General features: G+C 38.1%; 3 protein-coding genes across 5 annotated transcripts in view; 2 read left to right on the top strand and 1 right to left on the bottom strand.

The window, feature by feature from the left end:
• asap2a (ArfGAP with SH3 domain, ankyrin repeat and PH domain 2a) overlaps positions 1–8,421 on the top strand; it is a 94,348-nt gene extending 85,927 nt beyond the window's left edge. For both annotated transcript variants that reach the window (XM_065288469.2, XM_073812276.1), the window contains 3 exons: positions 2,642–2,721; positions 2,932–3,045; positions 6,409–8,421. In XM_065288469.2, coding sequence (XP_065144541.2) covers positions 2,642–2,721; positions 2,932–3,045; positions 6,409–6,483 — 269 coding nt within the window. In that variant the 3' untranslated portion in view covers positions 6,484–8,421. The remainder of the gene's footprint in view (positions 1–2,641; positions 2,722–2,931; positions 3,046–6,408) is intronic.
• Positions 8,422–9,684: 1,263 nt separating this feature from the next.
• Positions 9,685–16,673, bottom strand: itgb1bp1 (integrin beta 1 binding protein 1). Its single transcript, XM_065288470.2, has 7 exons — positions 16,544–16,673; positions 15,455–15,584; positions 15,042–15,120; positions 14,817–14,947; positions 13,383–13,475; positions 10,964–11,113; positions 9,685–10,362 (listed from the first exon to the last, which is right to left on the bottom strand). Exons 2-7 carry the CDS (start codon positions 15,524–15,526, stop codon positions 10,291–10,293), a joined length of 597 nt encoding a protein of 198 aa, XP_065144542.2. The 5' UTR covers positions 15,527–15,584; positions 16,544–16,673; the 3' UTR covers positions 9,685–10,290.
• A 400-nt stretch (positions 16,674–17,073) lies between these two features.
• Positions 17,074–20,762, top strand: iah1 (isoamyl acetate hydrolyzing esterase 1 (putative)). Of its 2 annotated transcripts, none has more exons than XM_065288808.2 (6): positions 17,074–17,351; positions 17,439–17,479; positions 17,567–17,709; positions 17,782–17,943; positions 20,154–20,275; positions 20,361–20,762. In XM_065288808.2, the coding sequence occupies exons 1-6, from the start codon at positions 17,289–17,291 to the stop codon at positions 20,532–20,534; spliced, it is 705 nt and encodes a 234-aa protein (XP_065144880.2). In that variant the 5' UTR covers positions 17,074–17,288; the 3' UTR covers positions 20,535–20,762. The 2 variants fall into 2 exon arrangements, with proteins under 2 accessions (XP_065144880.2, XP_065144879.2); XM_065288807.2 differs by having other exon boundaries at positions 17,427–17,479; positions 20,361–20,759.
• The last annotated feature ends 24 nt before the right edge of the window (positions 20,763–20,786 follow it).

Genomic DNA, 20,786 nt, shown 5'->3' with positions numbered 1-20,786 from the left:
ATGTAAAAAAAAATTCTGCACATGAAGGTTTCGCGTGAGCACATGAAAGTTTCGCGTGAGCACATGAAAGTTTTGCGTGAGCACACGAAAGTTTCGCGTGAGCACACGAAAGTTTCGCGTGAGCACACGAAAGTTTCGCGTGAGCACACGAAAGTTTCGCGTGAGCACATGAAACTAAATTTTATTTAATTTTTGCTCCATGTCTCCTTTAGGGCTCCGTACCTACCCATATTTAAGAGGTTATAAAAAGCAGAAATGTGGGGATGGGGGTTTTAAAGCAGAGGGTGTTTTCTTTCATTTAATATATTGTATGTTTATATATTTTTACTCTTTCCCTGCCAGCAGGTTTTTTAAGTTGCCAGCCAACGCAAGCATTTTTCAAAATTTTCACAAAAGTTTAATGCCTTAAAGAAAAAGTTGTTTTTAAAATATATAAATATACAGTATATCAAATAAAAGAGAAATTGTAAATTTTTTAATTTTTTTAAATCGCGTTTTTCTGGATGGACTGTTAAGAGAAAACATTTCCCTGCCAATGACAAGTTTTTACACTTTTAAAAAAGTGTTTGTTCATTCAACATAATTGAATTAAGGAAAACCTTTCCACGAAATTAGTTTAGGCTTGTACAACAAGAATAGAATAAGTTAAACAAATAATCTTTTGTTGCACCAACTTAATAAATATATTTTTATTGGTCATAAAAATATCTTGTTCAATAAACTTAATTCAGTTAAGGAAAACTTTTCCACGCAATTATTTCTGGTCTGTTCAACAAAGAAAAAAACAAGTTCATTCAAGCAAAAAAGTCTAGTTAAACCATTTGTCAGTTTCTATATAATACTAATTAGCATAAGCACACGTTAGCATGCTAATAACACATTGGATGAACATGTGAGAAGAGCCTGATCTTCAAACAGACATTAACACAGTTAGTGCTCTTTAAAAGAAGTACGGACGTCACATCCACAACTTAACCACAGGCGCCACTCTTCTGCACGATGGAAACCAAACAATTCGTAAAAATATAACACAAATTCTTCTAAATCAATAATATAAACCAACATTAAACACTATAAAGTCTTTCTCTTTACCTAAAAAAACACACTTAATTAAAAAAATTACTCTCCAAAGGCAGTTGCATGCAAAGCAAGCTAGGAAATACAGATTCACGGCCCTGTAAGTAATAGCAACAAAAATCATTAATGTGGTCCCAATATAAAAAGATTGAGTTCATGTAATTTTTTACATTTAAGCAGATTGAACATTATAAAAATAGGTTGAGACAAAAAAATAAAAAATTGTGTTGTACTAACTTGTTTCATTTAAGTAAATTAGACAAGGTGCAAAAATATATATTTTTTAGTGTAAGGTAATATGTAATTCTGCTATTATCCACTAGATGCTGCTTTTACCCAATTTATAAAAAAACGAATTTAATTAATTAAATTTTAAACTCTTTTTGAACAAACCTACCTACCGAGCCCCTAAGGTGATTGGAGTAAAAAAAATCTAAAGTTTAGTTTCATGTGCTCACGTGAAACTTTCATGTGCTCACGTGAAATTTTCATGTGCTCACGCAAAACCTTCATGTGCAGATCATGTGATTCATGTTTTTTTTTAAAGTTTAGGTTCGCGTGCTCGTGTGAAACTATCGCGCGCGCACGTGAACTTTCGCTTTCACGTGCGCGTGCGATAGTTTCAGGTGAGCATGCGATAGTTTCACGTGCTCGCACGATAGCTTCACGTGAGCACGCGAAACTAAACGTAAAAAAAATTCTGCACATGAAGGTTTCGTGTGAGCACATGAAAGTTTCGCGTGACCACATGAAAGTTTCGCGTGAGCACATGAAACTAAACTTTATTTTATTTTTGCTCCATGTCCCCTTAAGGGCTCCGTACCTACCCATATTTAAGAGGTTATAAAAAGAAGAAATGTGTTTTTTTTTTAAAGCAGAGGGTCTTTTCTTTCATTTAATATATTGTATGTTTATATATTTAACTCTTTCCCTGCCAGCGGGTTTTTTAAGTTGCCAGCCAACGCCAGCTTTTTTTAAAGTTTTCACAAAAGTTTAATGCCTTAAAGAAAATGTTGTTTTTAAAATATATAAACATACAGTATATCAAATAAAAACCTGTTTCATCATACCTTCATTAGTTTTCTTTTTATCACCTCTCAAATATGGGTATGATTCTTTAAAAATTAAATTTATAGCTCACCCAAAAATTGGGCGAGTTAAAAACCTGTTTAAATGTCTTTGTTTTGCTAAACACTATGGAAGATATTTGTAATCATGTGAGAAACAGGAGCACCACTGACTTCCATTGTAGGAAGAAAAAATACTATGTAAGTCAGTGGTCCTCAAAAATGGTTTAGTTACAGTCATTGCTCAAAATATATTTTTTTGTGTTCAGCAAATCAGAGAAATTTACACAGGTTTGGTGAGTAAATAATGACATAATTTTCCTTTTTGGGAGAACTGTGCTTCAGGTCATACTGTTGCAGTGGGACAGTATGTGACATCACAGACCAAATTAATTGATAATGACATTGGTTGAACACTACTTTTATTACTGTATATTATCGATTCATCAGCCATATTATTGAGGTGTCATTTTCTGTTTATCTTTCATTCTAAAAAGCTAAAGAAGTTCCCGGATGTCCGCAAATCACCATTGGCCAGTCTCTGCCCCCCACCCACATGCCCAGGAAAACCTACCTGGTATGTTCGCCTTCAAGAAAAAAAATAGATTTTTAATGTATAATGTCCAGTATAGCAAAGGCACCATTTAAAAAAAAGCTAATCTCTTTTCAACATTTGGTACAGTGCTTATTGTGAAAGTGAACTATGAGCAAGGCTGGACTAGCAGGGTATAACATATCAACTCACAGTCTTGTGTTTCCAAATTTGATCCATGTGTGTAACGAGCAGAAGCCAAAGCGTGTGAAGGCCGTGTATAACTGTGTAGCTGATAACCCGGATGAGCTGACCTTCTCCGAGGGAGAAATCATTGTGGTAGATGGTGAGGAGGACCAGGAGTGGTGGGTAAGTATCTTCACCGCCGTACACCAAATCTTTACCATATTAAATACCATATGAATGCATGCAACTCAAGATGAGATTGGCAAACATGGGGAGCATTTGGCCAAACAAACGATTCCAAATCGTTGCAAAGAAATGACACAATTCACCTTTAAAGTAGCAGTGTGTTTTAGCGACATCTAGTGGTGGGATTGCAAATTGCAATCAACAGCTCATTCCACAGCTCACCCCTACTGTACATTTTTAAACGCATACGGTGGCTGCAACAATACAAACATGTCGTAGTCTGAGACAACGTAGGATAAGGTAATAAAGTTTGTCCATTTAGGGCTACTGTAGAAGCAAGGCAGCGATTTACATGGAAGGAGACCCGCAGTGTGTTTAATGTAGATAAAAACGGCTCATTCTAAAGTAATAAAAACAATACAGTTCATTATGTAAGGTCTTTATATACCACTGATAATATAATAATGTATTATTATCTTGCATTTCTGTCAAGAGATCATTTTAAAAGTTACACAATGCACCTTTAAACATAAATGCGGTGAGAGAGAGAAAAGAGAGAGAAAGAGGGGGGAAGGAACCACAGGAAAAGAGCATTTCTTTTTCATCATATTTGGGTTCATTTGGCTGTCAGCCTGGTTCAGTGTCCTTCTGGCTGAATGCAGACCAGCTGCATCTTGTTTTCCACCAAATCTCCTTGATTTCCACTGGCTGTATTTAGTCTTTGACTCTCACAGGACGCTTTTGAGCAGCCCAGCCAAATCCCCAAAGCTCAGTCTTCCGTCTGCATGACTGCAATGCTATTTACATGTGGATGCGCTTCACTGCATCTACAACATACTTACAGTTTTGATGTTTCTTTAATTGGCAATAGCTGGAGAATACTTTTCTCCCGTCCTTATAAAAAATATGCACGTCACATTTCCCAGACTTGATCTGCCTTCATTTGAAAACACCTTGTACTGACATATCTAAATATATATTAATGCCGTTGTTTCGTCTCAAGGTGTACACCAGTACCGTATTTTCCGGACTATAAGTTGCTCCTGGAGTTTAAGTCGCATTTATTTAGATAATGATTTCACAAAATCGAAGCCGAAGAACAGACATTTAATCTGGAAAGGCAAGTTATTCTGCTAAACAATAGCACAGAATAGCAGGCTGAATAGGTGTCCGTAAATGTTAAAGTAACATAAACAGTTATTGACACAATAGCATACAGAACATACCTGGGAGGCTAAACACGATAAGCCAAATTAAGTCATTCCGCATTACTGAATCCATTGAATTACATAAATACAGGAGCAGCATAGAGTGGACTCTCACGGCTGTAGACCGTAATGGTTTCTCTTGGTTCATATGAAATAATTTTGAGGTATAAGTTCCAGGACCCGCCAAACTATGAAAAAAGTGCGACTTATATTCCGGAAAATATTACTTATAATACTTCTTATAAGGTTTGTTTGTTAACTACTTAAATGTCCTAATACAACTAAGACCCAGTCGTGGATTCATCTAAACCCTGCCCCATAAAGCATACAAGTCTTTATTCTTTATAGTCGAGGTAACCCTTAAAGCGATACTCCAGACAAAATTACCCAATGATTTATTACCCCTTAAGCAATCCGAGATACACACATTATCTTTCAGACAAACACATTTGGAGTTATTTTAGTAAATGTCCTTGCTTTTTCAAGCTTATAACGTTAGAAAACACGGATTAGGGAACAACTTCTGACCTTGAAGCCCAAAAAGTGCATCCATCCTTCACAGAAGTAATCCACAATAAAGCTATTTTGAGGGTAGCTAGTTTTAGAGTTTATAAAGTTTAAAACAAATATATTTTTCTTACAAAATCACATCGATTACACTCAAAATAACTTTTTTAACCCCTTGGAGACATGTGGATTACTTCTGTGAAGGAAGAATGCTCTTTTTGGGTGGTTTAAATTTAGCCTGACGGTGTTATACTCAATTCTAGTCAGAATTTAAGTCTGATACCGCTCCATTGGGCCATGATTATGAGGCGTGTCTCAACCGAAAAAAGCCTCTGCACTCAATTGGATAGACCTATGACCAATCAGAGCTACGGAGTGTGTGACGTATGTTGAAATGCTGTCTTTTGCAGCCGGACCGAACTGCTAGTTATTTCGCTACTATGACACTAACATTGTGATTATACTAGCGAACGTACATCAACACCTACTATGTTTACAACATTTCATTTATATCACAACATTAAGTATTTACTAAGTCATATAGTAAGACTATCTCTTACCATTTGTACGTTAGGTGAACTTCATCCACGATGATACCCATTACGTTTGCATGAAAAATTATTCCAGGCTTCCGAAAAGAAGCTGGCAACGACCGTTAATTATATCCATCTCGTTGTGCACGCCGAGTTGCATCGCTATGATACCCATTTCAGTTGCTTCTTTAACTTTGTCCTCCATAAGTGCGACCAACTTTTGCCGAATCCCGTAGGAAGGATGGCAAAAACATCTTTCCGATCAACAAATGCCTTGATCGCGTTTCTCTGTTCCTCTTTTAAAATCAATGCTCTGTCGATATCTTTTAAATCAGACTCAATGTCAGAATCCACACATCTGAATTCTACAGCGGCAGCCATTTCATTGTAAATAGATTCAACACACGCGCTCTTTGGTGACGTGGTTGATTACGTTACTGTTGATCATCTGTCCATCATCGTATAAAGCCCGCCCTGACAATTTGATTGGTTGACCAGCTTTGGGTCTTGCATAGTAGCTCCTCAACGGAGAAACCCCAGACCGATCTTCCCTTCCTCAAAATGTTGTGGGCGGGGCTAAGATAGGCTGGCACCCAGGCTAGTTTAAAGTCAGTTGTTGTTCCCTGATCCCTGTTTTCTACCATTTATAAAGCTTGGAAGAGCAAGGACATTTACTAAAATGACTCTGAAAGTGTTCGTCTGAAAGATGATGGACATGTGTATCTCGTATTGCTTGAGGGTGAGTACATCATGGGGTATTTTTTTATCCCTTAAGATTCTTGAAAGGCAATTCTGCATGTTTTTTAGACTTGGTCTTTGTCTAAATATGGTATGCTGATGTTGCCTAAAATAGACTTCAAATGATTGATAGTCTCACAGACGGGCTTCCAAGTTGATGAATTGTTTATAAAGTGCTTTAAAATTTTTAATCTTTACTGAGGGTTCCAGAGAGCTCTTGTGATCTCAGCATGACACAACCATAGACACAACCATAGACCTCAATTATTTAAGTCTGTACACTTGATTCAAATACTTAAAATTGAAAAATGTATCTTTTCTGAACATCATAGCAACATTATTATGTATTATAACATATTTCTTTTGTTCTGTAGCTGGGCCACATTGAAGGAGAGCCAATGAGAAGAGGAGCATTTCCAGTCTCATTCGTACATTTCATCATGGAGTGACGGTCTGATGGCATCACCTAACCATCATCATCCATGAGTTTCCTTTACCGGCGAGCTATTGTGGATCCACTGGCTTTACAGTCTCGTAACACCTAAACACAACACACAAGTTTGGAGATGGATTGAGGTTCATTTTTATTTGGTTTGTGGACCAGATACGATTCCATGTGATCTCTGTGTTACTGTGATGCAATAAATGCACTTTTGACTTCTTTGTAACAGCCACAATGGTGATGTGAAGAGCTTTGCCGTTCACACTAAACTGTGAGATTTGTACACGCATCTATCTTGTGTCGGCCACATTCCATGTCTGGCATGGAATTATGGGAACAGAATGATGTATAGGTTTGGCTTCGTATGTATGATTTCCAAGGACGGCATTGTAATGGTGCTAAACCAGAAATATGCTATGAGAGCGCTGTCTTGCCTTTTGAGGGGAGCTTCGATCCCCTCGTTTTCACTACCTGCCCCAGCGCTGCATATATACGTAGGCCTTCTAATGCTCACACCTGGAAAATGCACTGCTCAAATGAGGAAAAATCAGCACAAAAGAGGATACTGTTGGACAGAATGACTGTATTTGTGTTGTGTTGAAGAGTTTTGTGCACCATGACAGTCGGTGAATATTTGGTGACCTACAGGGAGATTACAGGAACTATTAAAGCGCCTCAAGTTATAGATATTTATTAGTCTGAACTGTCTTCGATTGATATTTTGGAGAGCTAATTCTAATTTCATTTAGTGTGCAGGAATATACTGAATGGACTTTTACCTTGAGAGGTATGTGTGGGTTTCATTTCTAAACCTAGTCAATTATATTTAACATAATTGCCAAGAATCTTAAAGGAAAACACCACCGTTTTTCAATATTTTACTATGTTATTCCCTTAACTTAGACGAAATCATACATACCTATCTTTTTTCAATATGTACACTTCGTCTTTGTATAGCGCGTGGTGAATGTGTTAGCATTTAGCCCAGCCCCATTCATTCCGTAGGATCCAAACAGGGATGAATTTAGAAACCACCAAACACTTCCATGTCTTTCCTATTGACATGAAGAGTTACACGAGTAAGTATGGTGGCACAAAATAAAACTTTTGTTTGGAGCCATAGGAATGGATGGGGCTAGGCTAAATGCTAACACATTAACGACGCGCTGTACAAAGATTAAAAGTGAACGCAATGAAAAAAGATAGGTATGTATTAATTCATCGAAGTTAAGGTAAAAACATAGTAAAATATTGAAAAACGGTGGTGTTTTCCTTTAAAATCTGTGTGATGTCAGTTTGAGCGTCTGCAAACTGAGACTCTAGAAATGTATTTTCATCCTTAAAAATGGTTTTCCCTGCTTTTATCCAGATGAGTCTTCCCTCAAACAGTAATGCTTCTTCTATCCTTTCTCTCTTTGTGTGTATTGTTAAATTAAAACCATTCATCATTCTCAGTCACGTTCCTTAACTTTTACTAACCGTTTCTAAGGCATTGAAATGTTTAACCGGTCAATAGAGTTATTACTGCAGCAGTAACACAGCAGAGCGTTTTATGTGCCGTATGTTTGATGTGGTTGCAGAGCAACTTAATAATGTGTTATGTAACTTTTAATGAAACTAATGTTAGTACTGATGAAGTTTGGACCAGAATGACCCGTGACTCGGGCAGTGAAGGGATGTAATTATCCAGCATTGTTCAGTTGACTGTATATAAATGGCAACTGGTCGCCTTCTGTATGTGTAAATAAATGTAGACTTTGCCTTGTGCATATTTAATTGTAAGCAGAGATGATAATGACTTATGTTTAGATGTACTGTTACAGTACAGTTTTAACTTCTGTTCACCCCCGTTTACCATAACTTGTCATTGAAGGTAATATATAAATATATACATATATGTACAAACACATGGGAAAACTGGAATTAAACAAGACCTGTAAATGAATTTGCGTTTGTGTTTTTTAGGTCTTTGAGGTGGAAATGTGTCTGATGAAGTGATGTAAACCACCTACATGTTTTATATATTTTTTAATAACAAAAAAAAAAACTAAAAGCCACTAGTTAAAGGGGACATTTCACAATACTTTTTTAAGATTTTCCCCAGAGTACGTATGTGATGTTTTAGCTCAAAATATCATATAGATATATTATTAAAGCATGTTAAAATTAACACTTTGTAGGTGTGAGCAAAAATGTGCCGTTTTGGGTGTGAATTGCATGCAAATGAGCTGATCTCTGCACTAAATGGCAGTGCTGTGGTTGGATGGTCCAGAATAAGTGGCGGTATTATCCCCTTCTGACATCACAAGGGGAGCCAAATTTCAATGAGCTATTTTTTCACATTATTGCAGAGAATGGTTTACCAAAACTAAGTTACTTGGTTGATCTTATTCACATCTTCTAGGTTGATAGAAGCACTGGGGACCCAATTATAGCACTTAAACATGAAAAAAAGTCAGATTTTCATGATTTGTCCCCTTTAAGTAATAGAATGGTGCTTGAAAACCACTGCCATCTAGTGGATAAAAGTCACATTTATTAATTTACTGATGTGCATGTTCTCATGTGCAATTCATAGTTTTACATTTAAAGGCGGGGTGCTTGATTTTTTAAAAACACTTTGGAAAAGGGAGTCGGGCTGACTACCAAAACACACTTTTAGCCAATCAGCAGTAAGGGTTGCGCATGTGTGGGACGGGTCTATCAAATGAAGGTCCATATTCTATTTGGGTAGGGGTGTGTCTGTTTAGGTGATTTCAAATGTCAACACTGGCTTTCAGGGATCACACACCCTGCCTTTAAGCTTTATGTGGTGTTTTTACACCACTTTATTTCAGTTTTTTTTAAGTATCACATAGCTGCATGACTTTACAGGAATAGTTCACCCCAAACTGAAAATTCTGTCATCATTTACTCACCCCCAAGTTTTCAAACCTGTATAAATTTCTTACCTCTTCTGTACACAAAGGAATATATTTCTAATCAAGCAGGAAACAGGAGCACCATTGACTTCCATAGTAGGGAAGAAAATACTATGGATGTCAACGGTGCTCAAAAACTTTAAAAATGCTTAAAATATCTTACTTTTTTTCAGCAGATGAAAGACATTTATACATTTTTGAAACAACTTGAAGGTGAGTAAATAATGACACAACTTAATTTTTGGTCAAAGTATCTCTTTAAAAATCAGTATGTAACTATATTCACATGCATTCAAGTGACGCTTTTATTTTGCTTTTCAGCGCACACAATTAAAATTATTTTTAAATGAGAAAGTTCCACTTATTGTAATTACAATTTATTGTACCGTATTAACTGATCCGATCCCAGCTGGACCAGGACACTGGAGGATTACAGGGGAGGGGAACATTGATAAACAGCTTGATTGTCATAGTACCTGTTGCACCCCTACATAAACAAGGTGCAAAGGGTCTGTGGTTTACAGCATCATTAATAAAAATAAAAACAAATCCCTGTGTTACACACTAACATTACTGTACCATGCTTTGCTCAAATCCCACTAGGATCACGGATCCATGGTGAGAATTGTGCTTTGAGGTTACTGTATATGTACATTAAATAAGATTAAATTAGGTACAAAAATAGACGTAGTCCAAACTTGCTAGCAGGACTTTTGGGTGATGTCGGGGGCGGAGGATGCTGGGTATCAACTACGGTGTAAACATGTGATGAAGATGGTTGCCCTTTCGTGCCGAACAAGTACCGAGTACTGAGAGACTGTAACATTTCTTTCACATCAGTTTTAAACAGGGCAACTTCTACCAGATTCCCACAGGTGTTTTCCGAAGAGACCTCAGGATTTTTCTGAAGCCAGAGCACAGTCAAAGGAGGTTGATAAAACTTTGCAGATGGCCTGGGCTTGTTCCTGCAGAGCACAAAAGATGTGACCGTTAATAAAGGGATAAAGGACAGGCAGACACCTGACTAATGAGAATTCCGAAGTGTTTCTATTAAACTGTCAGCTAGTCCCAATTAGGCTGGTCAATATATTGAACATTCATAATGAGCGCTGGTGGTATAAACAATTAAAGCAACATTAAACCATTAGGTTTCATTAAACTATTTAACAACCGTTCCTTTTCTCACAGATCTTTTAATACAGCCATCGAAAAGCAGTGTCTTCCTATTGCATATATAGTATTAAAGTCCTTGATTATTACACCGGAATGAGAGTATAGTTTTTAGCCATATCTGCCTAGAAAATCAATTTTTCATTTTCCGTCTGTCTTAGTACATGATTTAACAAGTTTTAAATAGGAAAAATATTGAAACTCTTTGGTTATTTTTTAGCACGATGCTAATGGTCTAATCAGATTCAATGGATTGTGCTAAGCTATGCTAAAAGTGGTACCGCCAGACCCGGAGATCAGCTGAATGGATTTCAAAAATAAAATGTTTAACTCTAGGGGAGCTGGAAAATTTGCATATTTCCAAAAAAGTGGAGTGTCCCTTTAAGCACTACTTACCGCACTACTGCACTGATAAACCCAGATACTGCACTCCTGTTGTTTGGCATCAGTGGTTTTCAACGCTAGCAGGTTTTTTCCTGCACCCAGGCCATCATCATAGCAAAGCATACGGACTATCAGGTAAAGGGGGTGACGGTGAAGCACATCCTACGGGACACAGAAAACCAACATATTAGATACTAATCATGTCACTACACTCAAATCCGTATTTCGTTTGGTCATACAGTACTGTGCAAAAGTCTAAGACCACCATGCCAACATTAGATTTGTTGTTTTTGCAATGATATAGTGATCATATATAATTATTTCTCAGTCTCTTTATTAGAATACAACCCCAAAAAAAAAAGAAATTCATATGCAGTATTAAAGGTGACATAGAATGATTGAACGGGGTATTTATCCTTGTTCTGTGATGTGACATGTAGACAAACATTTTTTTGTTTGGGTCTGTAATGCCTTAGAAGCTTCCTAAAAACCTCTCTCAGATAGCTCTATTAGGGTGGGTGATTTTAAACAAGTGGTTTTGCACCTATTTGGCTCCCCCTACTGGCTTAACTTGCAATCTCATTACTGATTGGCTGACTTCGCTGACACTCAAAAAATGTAGCCAATTATTTTAAAGTGGAGGGGCAGTGAGATGCCTGTGATGTCATAAGCATCAGTTTTTCAGATTGGGCCGTTTTCTGGCTGACATTTCTAAAAGAGGAATTTCTATGAGATGTTTAGTATGTCTAGCACTTTTTGTATGTTCGTGAATGCGGGTAGACTACCATTATTCAACAAAGACAAGGTAAAAATGGTTTTTCATTCTCTGTCCCCTTTAAAGAAGTGTCAAGTATTTAGTGTGACCTCTTCTTACCTCTATTACAGTAATAGTTTCCTCAAAAGAGTTTAATATGTGCTTAGTGCCAAGAGAGGTCACATTAAATACTGACTTTTGCCAGAAGTCTTTTTGTTCTGAAAATGATAGGGCTGTTTTTTACATTTTGTGTACATATTTTCAGCGTTTTCTGTTTGAATCTTAATAAAGAGAGCAAAAAAATTAAAATAAATATGGATGTCATTAAAACTTGGCTAAAACAACAAAGCTGGTGGTGACCTAAGACTTCTGCAGAATATTGTATATATATATTTTTTTTCAATAAAACATGTAGGGGAAGTTTCCTGGACAGGGTTTAGATTAATCCAGAACTTGTTTTAGTAGTTTTTACAAACATACCTTACAAAAACAATACTAGTGTGCATCTTAAAACAATGTTGCTGATATGTAAGTGAGTGCGTTTACATGCACAAAATAACCGGATAACTAGCAAAAATCTGCTTATTAAAGAAAACTGTATTCATGCTTTTACATGCAAATCAATAAACCGGCTATGCAGACAACTGCGTTCACATGGGTCTTGGAGATTTGTCAGGTTTCTTGCAGGTAGTGACGTCACCACCTACAGTACACAATAGTCGTTCAAAAAGCCTACGGCATATCTGTCTTAAACTGTACTGTTGTATCTCATCTCATATGTGCAGATCGGTTTTTGTTTACGCCATTTATGGGCTTTCCCCGATAAAAGAAAACTGTTTTACGCGTTTACATGACCCCACATGTTATCAGTGTATTAAGCATAATCGGCGTCAGACTGTGCATGTAAATGAACTCATTGTAAAGGCCAATTCACACTGATCCAACACTTTAGAATGTTGGGGTTTGTTGGTGGTTGTTGGACCAGTGTGAATTTTAGCAGCATCTAGTGGCGAGATAAATAATATATAAATAAATAAATGGGAATTTACAACAACGCTCTCATGATGTCACAGCAGTAGGCAACGCAAATATAAAGACACGCCTACAATCCCTCCCACTGCGAAGTGATACCAAACTCGATGGAAAAGCTAACCACGCCAAAGTGAGGTGAGCTGAAACGACCCAAAGTAAACTAAACCGTGGGGTACTTTGCAATGGAAAAGCACCAATAGAGAAGATACATTAGCTGCCACAGGACAAACAGGTTGTTGTGTGATACAACATAAGCCCCTTTCACACAGAGATTCCAGAAAATACACAAAAAACGTGACTGGGTATTTTCTGGGAATAGTTTGATTTTTGTTTGTTCACACTGACAGTCATTTTTCTGGAATCTGTGCCAGCGTTCAGACACATCCCGGATAATTTCTGTATAGACACGTGACATCAGGGTGTGACATATAATGTACGAGTCAGAAACGCTAGCTCGTCCCGTGAGGAAAAACACGCTCTGTAGAGCATCTCATCCATTTAGGGCTAGTGTTTTAGGGTTTACTGCACCTTTAAATTAAGACAGCTCATGCATGCCCTTCAGTCTGGGACTAGAATAAGCCCTGTCCACCCGTGCACTTTAAAATCAAAGGTCAAGTCAAATGGGAATGAAAAACCTTAACTCACACACTGATCCAATGAGGCCAGTTTAACACCATACTTGGACACTCCCAGAATCATCTCCTCGTCTCCAGGAACGAACGGCAGCTTTCCATCTTGCTTTTAAGTAAATACATGAGTTATTTTCAAGTTTTTTTTGTTTGCACAATTTCAGACTCAATTCAGTCCCTCCAGAAAAACGTGTTTATGCGATCGCATGATTTAAAGCATAATCAGCCAAAGTCCACCTATTTATGCGGGGGATGCATTTTTTCAAATATGCCGCTCTTTCGCAGCATAAATTGCTGATTTCCGTGCTCAAAATATGCAGGGCTTGCATGATTTTATAATCCCCACATTTTCGTAGCAAAAATCACATATATCTTAGCAGAAAGTTGAAAAATGTTGCATTTACCTCACACAAGCGCAGCCATGTCCCCTGTTACCATGGGAACGTTATGAAGTGACGTGATTATGTGACATGAACATCATTGAAAAGCTGCAAAAGCTGAAAACAGTTTTTGCACGTTCCCGCAGTTTTTGCAAGTTCCCGCAATTTTTGCACGTTTTCACAATTTTTGCAAGTTCCCGCAATTTCATCGCATAAAAATTGCATAAATATCCTGCATATTCCATCGCATTTTTTAAGAAAACGTGCCACAATGATTTTCCCTGCAACAATCACAAAAAAGCATTTTTCTGGAAGGACTGTCATTTAAATAATAGTACCAAACAAAGTAGTTTATGTGCCTTTTGGTCACTTTATGAAAATGAGATATAATATGAGATAATTATATTAACCCAATGCTCTCGGCATGTATTGCACATTCATCATCAAATAGTTTTGCTTCAAATCCGCTTTATCCCAGCCTCAGGCCATTCAGAAATACTGGTTTGTTGTAAGAATCAATTAAGAGTCATTTACAAGAAAGCGTGAGATGCACTTAGGGGCCAATCACACCAAAAGCGTTTTAAATGTCTGGAAACACAAGGCGCGCCGCACTGCCATTTTTGGTCACTTTAAAAAAGAGCAGTGCGGCACGACTTTTTATATTGCTAGGCAACCACCGGGGCAGCTGTCCTGTCAATCAAATATTGAAGTGTGAGTGCTCTTTTGCTGTTAACTGTCATATTAGCAGAAACTTTAAAAATAGGACGCTTACTCTGACCTTGATCAAGGGGGAGAGGTGCACAAACACGCAGAAGACAATGAGTGAGTGCAGTCTCGACAGTCCCTTTTTCTGTCATAAGAAGGGAAAGCCCGACTTTCCTATCATTTGATTGGACAATAAAAAATGTGAATGACGTTGGGCAGCGCGCGTAACACTCACTGCCCATAGAAAATCATTCAAAAAGGTGCCTGCCATTGCCATAAAAGTGTTTTGTGTGATCAGCCCCTTAGAGGGTTTTGCATCTAAACTCCTCAATTCTTGTTAAGCAGAAAGTTTTTGAGATCCTTACCTGAGCTGCATCAATATAGTTGATGAGGTCTAAAGGTTCCTGGAGGGTTTTGCTCATCTCAAACTGCAGTTTCTCAATGGCTCCCACATACTTCACCCTGAACTCAGCGCAGGTGTCAGACACAGCGTTACCTGAAGGGTTAACAAAGAGAGGAACTTTTACAGGGCCATGTTATAAATAGACAAATAATGGAAGTTTCATCGACAAGTATCAATTAAAGCTAACCTGAGCTCTTGGTGGAGTCTGTGTCAAGGCTTGCGACTGTGCTTGACCTAGACAGGCCTCCCAAACTGGAATCTACTGACTGGACAAGGAAAAATAAAAATTTATGGCATTGTGAAAAAGACCAGCTGAATCAAAATCTGCTTACTTGTTATAAATGTCCCAAATTAAATTATATTAGTATAGTACACAGTATTTAAGTTATTTATTACAGTATTGAGTTTTGACATAGATCCTTATATTCTTTCTGGGCTAATGCTGCCCACAAGATTAATGACATTGTAGGATGAAGGCTTTCAGATTTAAGGGCTGTCGACTAGATGCCGGTTTCTTTACCAGTGCAGTATATAAGCGCAAACAGCAGTTCAGCCAATTTGCTTATAAAGTATGTACTCGGTGACTGATGTTGAGGTCACCTTGCTTTTAGTACTGATCTCACTGCTCTGGGAGCTGCTGCTGCTGTGCCGCTTCTTGACCTTTCGAAACATCCTTCACCATGACGCCAGTGCTGCAGTTCTCCAGCTCACCAGCAGATGGCAGCAGAGTCTGAGGAGATTATCCACATCAGTCCCATTTAACTAACTACTACATGCAAATTTACTAGTGGAAACCAAAACTTTCCATCACTGAGAATGTTAATAGTATTGTGAAATGTACAAAGGCCAAATATTAGACATTTCCTATGAAAGATAGCTTAAAAAATTGTGTTTTAAAACGTTGACAAAATGTGCATTTTAAAAACATTCATATTTACAGTCTCTTACTTTTGCCAATAGGAATCAACGGTTATTTATAACATCATTCTGCACTTCAGCAGCTTATCATTCTGTGAGGTAAACTAAATGCTATTGGCTCTTCACTGAAAATTACGTCAACGCACCAAAACGCTGAATATTTCAATGGGTATTTTCTTATAACAATCTACCTGTAGTTAATTAAACAGATGATAAAAAGTGTTTAAAAAATTAAAGCCAAATAACATTATTTGGGTAAATATTTGCACAAATATATTTTTTGGCCTTTACTGTAGTATTATATAATTAGCCTAACTCGAAGTAGAGTAATAACCGTACAAAACAGTTTGTGTAGAGTTCAAACTAAACCTTGTCATAATGTAAATATCTACACACAAACGTTGCAACTTGTGCATGAAAAAGCATGACAGGTAAATACAGGTCTTTAAAGGGTCAGGGACTGTATGGACTCGTGGCTGCCCACGCCCCTGATGTCAACCTTTGAATTAAACTTTCTAGGACGGAGAACCACAGCTTTTATCGTCTCGTGTGCTGCATTATTACTTTGTTAGACACGAGCTCACCAAAAGCCCACTGTTGCGGAAAGTAACGGAAAGCCGTTGCTAGGATAAACAACACTCGCCCCCACCCACAACACCACCCCACGTCTAACTTTACTAACGTTAATTCAAGCTCAAAGGCTGTTATGTATTCGTTCATTTTAACATGTAATGTGAATTTGATATTGATAGTCAAGCCCGATGTGCATACCTTTAAATTGAAGGCACTATGTAGCAGAGAAGGAGTGTAATGACTATAAGATCAATTCATCAAAGCGGCGCTCTCTCTCTCTCTGTTTTGGATAGACTTGCGTTGACACTTCACTTCCTGTTCAGCTCCACCCAGCACCTCTTAAAGGGGACGCACGCAGCGGTAAAATTTCATGAAGTCTAAATAATATTCTTAAATTCTTTAAAGAATATATCAAAACATTGTTTTGTTAGAAAATTAACTTATTGTATCTGATAAGAAGTTTAAGTGCAGGACGATGTCATAAAAATCGGCAGAAGTGACAGACTGGGATGTTTTAATATAAACATTAAGGTTTTGGAGCACACTAGTTTATTCATAAAGATTTACATAACACATACTAAAACTAAAAAAATCAATGATTTCACTGGGGACTTGTTTTGTTTTAATGATTGGAGATTAATGAACTACAACTCCCAGAATGCGCAATGCACACTTTGAGCAAACTGTCTGGGAGTTGTAGTTCATTCTTCATAATCGAGTCACACGAACTTCAGTGTAGTCCATAAACTGGTATTCGATGTATTAAAATAAAAAATCAATACAGCGCTGTGCCTTTATTTTTTTCCTTAATACATTGATTCCAAGCGTTAAAATTCTTTAAACTGCTATTCGATACTCCTGGAGAAAGAGGAAGCGCATTGCTTGCGACTTCCTGCTAGACTTCAAGTGTAAATTTCAAACTGTCTGCTGGGTTGCGGTTATCATGTCGACACTGAAGAGAGTTGTATGGCCTCAGATTATTCTCTTCGGCGACTCAATAACACAAGTAAGAGATATATATATATATAGACACATTGTGCGGTTTGTGTTGTGATCCTTGCGCTGACATACATTGTTTCAGTTTTCTTTTCAGGTGAATGGATGGGGCGCTGATATTGCTCATAAACTCGCCAGGTGTGCGATACATTCACACGTATCACTAATCACTGCATGTATATTTCAACAGCTGCTGATTTTGTCATTGCATCGTTTTATTATTAGAAAATGCGACGTGGTGAACAGGGGCTTATCAGGGTATAACACAAGATGGGCTAAAATAGTGCTCCCTCGCATCGTGCCCCCCTCTGATGTCCCAATAGCAGCCGTGACGATCTTCTTTGGTGCCAATGATTGTGCATTAGAAGGTAAAATAATTTCTGCACGAATTGCGCATCAGCTCAACTTCGGAGAAATAAGATGCGCGTGTTTCTTTACAGACAAAAACCCACAACAGCACGTGCCCTGCCAAGAGTACTCAGACAATTTAAAAGACATTGTCAGCCAACTGGTGTCTGCAGGAGTATCCAAAGATAAAATCATCTTCATCACACCACCTCCACTTCAAGAAGACGCCTGGGAGAAAGAGTGCTTGGTCAAAGGTCACACACAAACATACTACCATGCAAAATGTACCTTGCTCGAGGCTGTATCTCAAAACTTAAGCTTACAGTATGACGGAATACTAGTGTACTACTGCAGCGTACTGGAATGTTAAATAAAATCCTTTCTCGTATATTGATAGTAGGCCAATACTGGTCATCATCCGTAACACTATTTCTGCAGTTTATAGTATGCACTCTATAGTATGCAAATGTTCTGTATACTTACAATACTTTGATAAAGTTCATGTACTACAATTCCAGTGTGGAGTATACATCATACTAGAGATTGGCCCTGTCCCAAATGGCACACTTCATGTGGACTTTCGGTCTCATGGCCTTAAATTCGGCATGGTCACTTGTGGCGCTTTTCCATTGCATAGTACCCCACGGTTTGGTTTAGTTTGGGTCAAGTCAGCATACTTTTGGGAGCTTTTCCATTAGGTGCAGTACGTGGTACCCGATACTTTTTTCATACCACCTCGGTTGGGGTTCCAAACGACCCGAGCTAATACCAAACGTGACGCGAAAAAAACACTGAAGATCACTGATTGGTCTGAGAGAATCGTCACTACCAGCGCCATCGCTATAAAGTAAAAGATAAGCTTTACCTCAGTGCTAGCTTGCGCTGTCTCGAGCAAACATGTTCATCTGTGCTCTGCTATAAGTTTCCCAAAATCCCTTTTAGTGATGAAAAACATCCACAGGTTGAGAAACAGGGACACCATAACAGTTTGTGGAGGAACATTCGCGACGAGCACATCAGCATTGTATATGCTTAAATGCAGCTTCAATGAGGCTCAGCGGAGCGCCGTCGGCTGACGCAACGGGTGTTTGAACAGAAACTGTCATGTGAGACAGAGGTAGTGCTAAACGCGATGTGCAAACATCTATTTGTGGTGGCCAATTTTAATTTTGTGGCGGGGTGAGAAATAAATAAATGTATGGGAATGTTCAAAGACGCTCTCACTTGTATGATGTCACAGCAGTAGGCAGCGCAAATATAATGACACGCCTATAATCCATCCCACTACGAAGTGATACTAAACTCGATGGAAAAGCTAACCACGCCAAAGTGAGATGAGCTGACCCGACCCAAACTAAACTAAACCGTGGGGTACTATGCAATGGAAAAGCGCCATTAGTTTATAATTCGTAGGGTGTCCCATCTGTCATGTTTACGCTCCGAAGTGTGCTCATCAGCGCACCCTTAATGGAGACTGCGCACACTTTACCAACCCAGAAGTCCTTGCGAAAGAGTTCACACTGATTGGGAACTTCTCTTAATGTTTCTGGCGTGACGCTCAAGTCTGTCGTAAAATACGACTCCGGTGCACCCTCATGGACTCACGTCAAGGGTCCCTAAGGTCTGGACTACCTGATGTCATCAAAGTGTGAACTCTGAGAAGGTCCACAAGTGTGACGTTTGGGACAGGGCCTATGTTGTACGTCAAAGTATGTAGTGAAGAATACTGTATCCCATAATGCATTTCACTCAAAATCACTTATTTAGATATTAAACAAACATAACTATGTTTTGTGTAACAATTGTAACTTCTGGTAAACTTCCACAAAGAATTAACAAAACAAAGTAGTTTATTTCTAAATAACAAGCAAAATAAACAAGTCGATTAGCTTAGTTCAAATCATACGTTATTGTGTAGCTTGTGAGCTAACGTTATTGTGTAAATTGTGTACTATATAATGTATACAATGTAAGGGTTCATGTGCATGTTTATGGTTCTTAGTCTGCAGCGCATATTAAGTTTCTACACGAGCGCCTCCTCTTGCTTTTGGATGTAGCGGCATTTCACCGTAATTCATTGAGAAGCATAGCAAGCATCATCCGCCGATATATCGGTGCACCCCTAATACAATATTAACTACAGATCGTCGGCCAAATCTCCCTTCACGTTGCGGTGATCCATGATTGCGGTCTTTCCTTGTCTTTAGGAAACCATAACATTTGTTATTTCGACATATGTTTTTTAAGGTATTTGTTCCAGATTTTTATTTAGTCACTAGCCACACCATTAAACAAACAAAGACCAAAAGTAAAGTTCCGTCCAGATGCGTAACTGCGACAACGAGCGCGTCCGATAAAACAGTCTATAATAAGCAGTACACTAATATTTAATTACGAACATAGCCACTCTTGTGTACTGTGCACATGCAGAATGTGATTTTTAAGTGTTATTTTCTTCTTTTAGGTTCAACTTTGAATCGGTTGAACTCTGTGGCTGGTCAGTATGCACAGGCCTGCGTTCAGACTGCAGGAAAGTGTGCCGTCGATGTTCTGGATCTCTGGACACTCATGCAAAAAGATGGACAGGTAACGGTCGCTCAACAGACTCCAATGTCACACAAGTTGGTTAAACCATGGTACAATACTAGAACAACCATGCATTTTCCCTCAGGATTTCTCAGTGTACCTTTTGGACGGATTGCATCTCTCTGAGAAAGGCAACCAGTTTGTGGCGGAGCATTTATGGACACTTCTTGAAAGTCGGGTGGCAGCGTTGCCTTTTATTTTGCCCTACTGGGGGGATGTGGACCCGAAAAGCCCAGAGAGCTGTCTACTGTGTGATTAAACTCAAGAAAAGCTTGGTTCTTGTAGTTTAAATTTGATTGTGTTTTGAAGTACTACTCAGGTTTTGTTATATAGATGTATATAGATATAAGTTTAAATTGTTCCTTGACCTACCTAAAACAAGACCTAGTTTAACAGTTGGGTCAAACAGTATTATTGGCTATTAAAATGGACACTAGTTCAAAGTCAACCTGGATTGATTTCCAAAATATCGAATAAAGTTAGTTTTTGATGTTTTTACAATTTTGTAATC

This window comes from Paramisgurnus dabryanus, chromosome 17, assembly GCF_030506205.2.
Source record: "Paramisgurnus dabryanus chromosome 17, PD_genome_1.1, whole genome shotgun sequence".
In the NCBI taxonomy this organism is placed as follows: Eukaryota; Metazoa; Chordata; class Actinopteri; order Cypriniformes; family Cobitidae; genus Paramisgurnus; species Paramisgurnus dabryanus.
Note: the sequence above shows the minus strand (reverse complement) of the source record. Positions and strands in the feature narration are given on the sequence as shown.

What these genes read in the sequence shown, in the direction of transcription:
- itgb1bp1 (XM_065288470.2), bottom strand. Translation starts at nt 15,526, where the DNA reads ATGTTTCGAAAGGTCAAGAAGCGGCACAGCAGCAGCAGCTCCCAGAGC. An exon ending in ACTATATTGATGCAGCTCAG is followed by an intron (nt 13,476 to 14,816) that starts GTAAGGATCTCA and finishes TTTACTTAAAAG; the next exon opens with CAAGATGGAAAGCTGCCGTT. An exon ending in TTTATCAGTGCAGTAGTGCG is followed by an intron (nt 10,363 to 10,963) that starts GTAAGTAGTGCT and finishes TGTGCTCTGCAG; the next exon opens with GAACAAGCCCAGGCCATCTG.
- iah1 (XM_065288807.2), top strand. Translation starts at nt 17,289, where the DNA reads ATGTCGACACTGAAGAGAGTTGTATGGCCTCAGATTATTCTCTTCGGC. An exon ending in TCGGCGACTCAATAACACAA is followed by an intron (nt 17,352 to 17,426) that starts GTAAGAGATATA and finishes ACATTGTTTCAG; the next exon opens with TTTTCTTTTCAGGTGAATGG. An exon ending in CAATGATTGTGCATTAGAAG is followed by an intron (nt 17,710 to 17,781) that starts GTAAAATAATTT and finishes GTTTCTTTACAG; the next exon opens with ACAAAAACCCACAACAGCAC.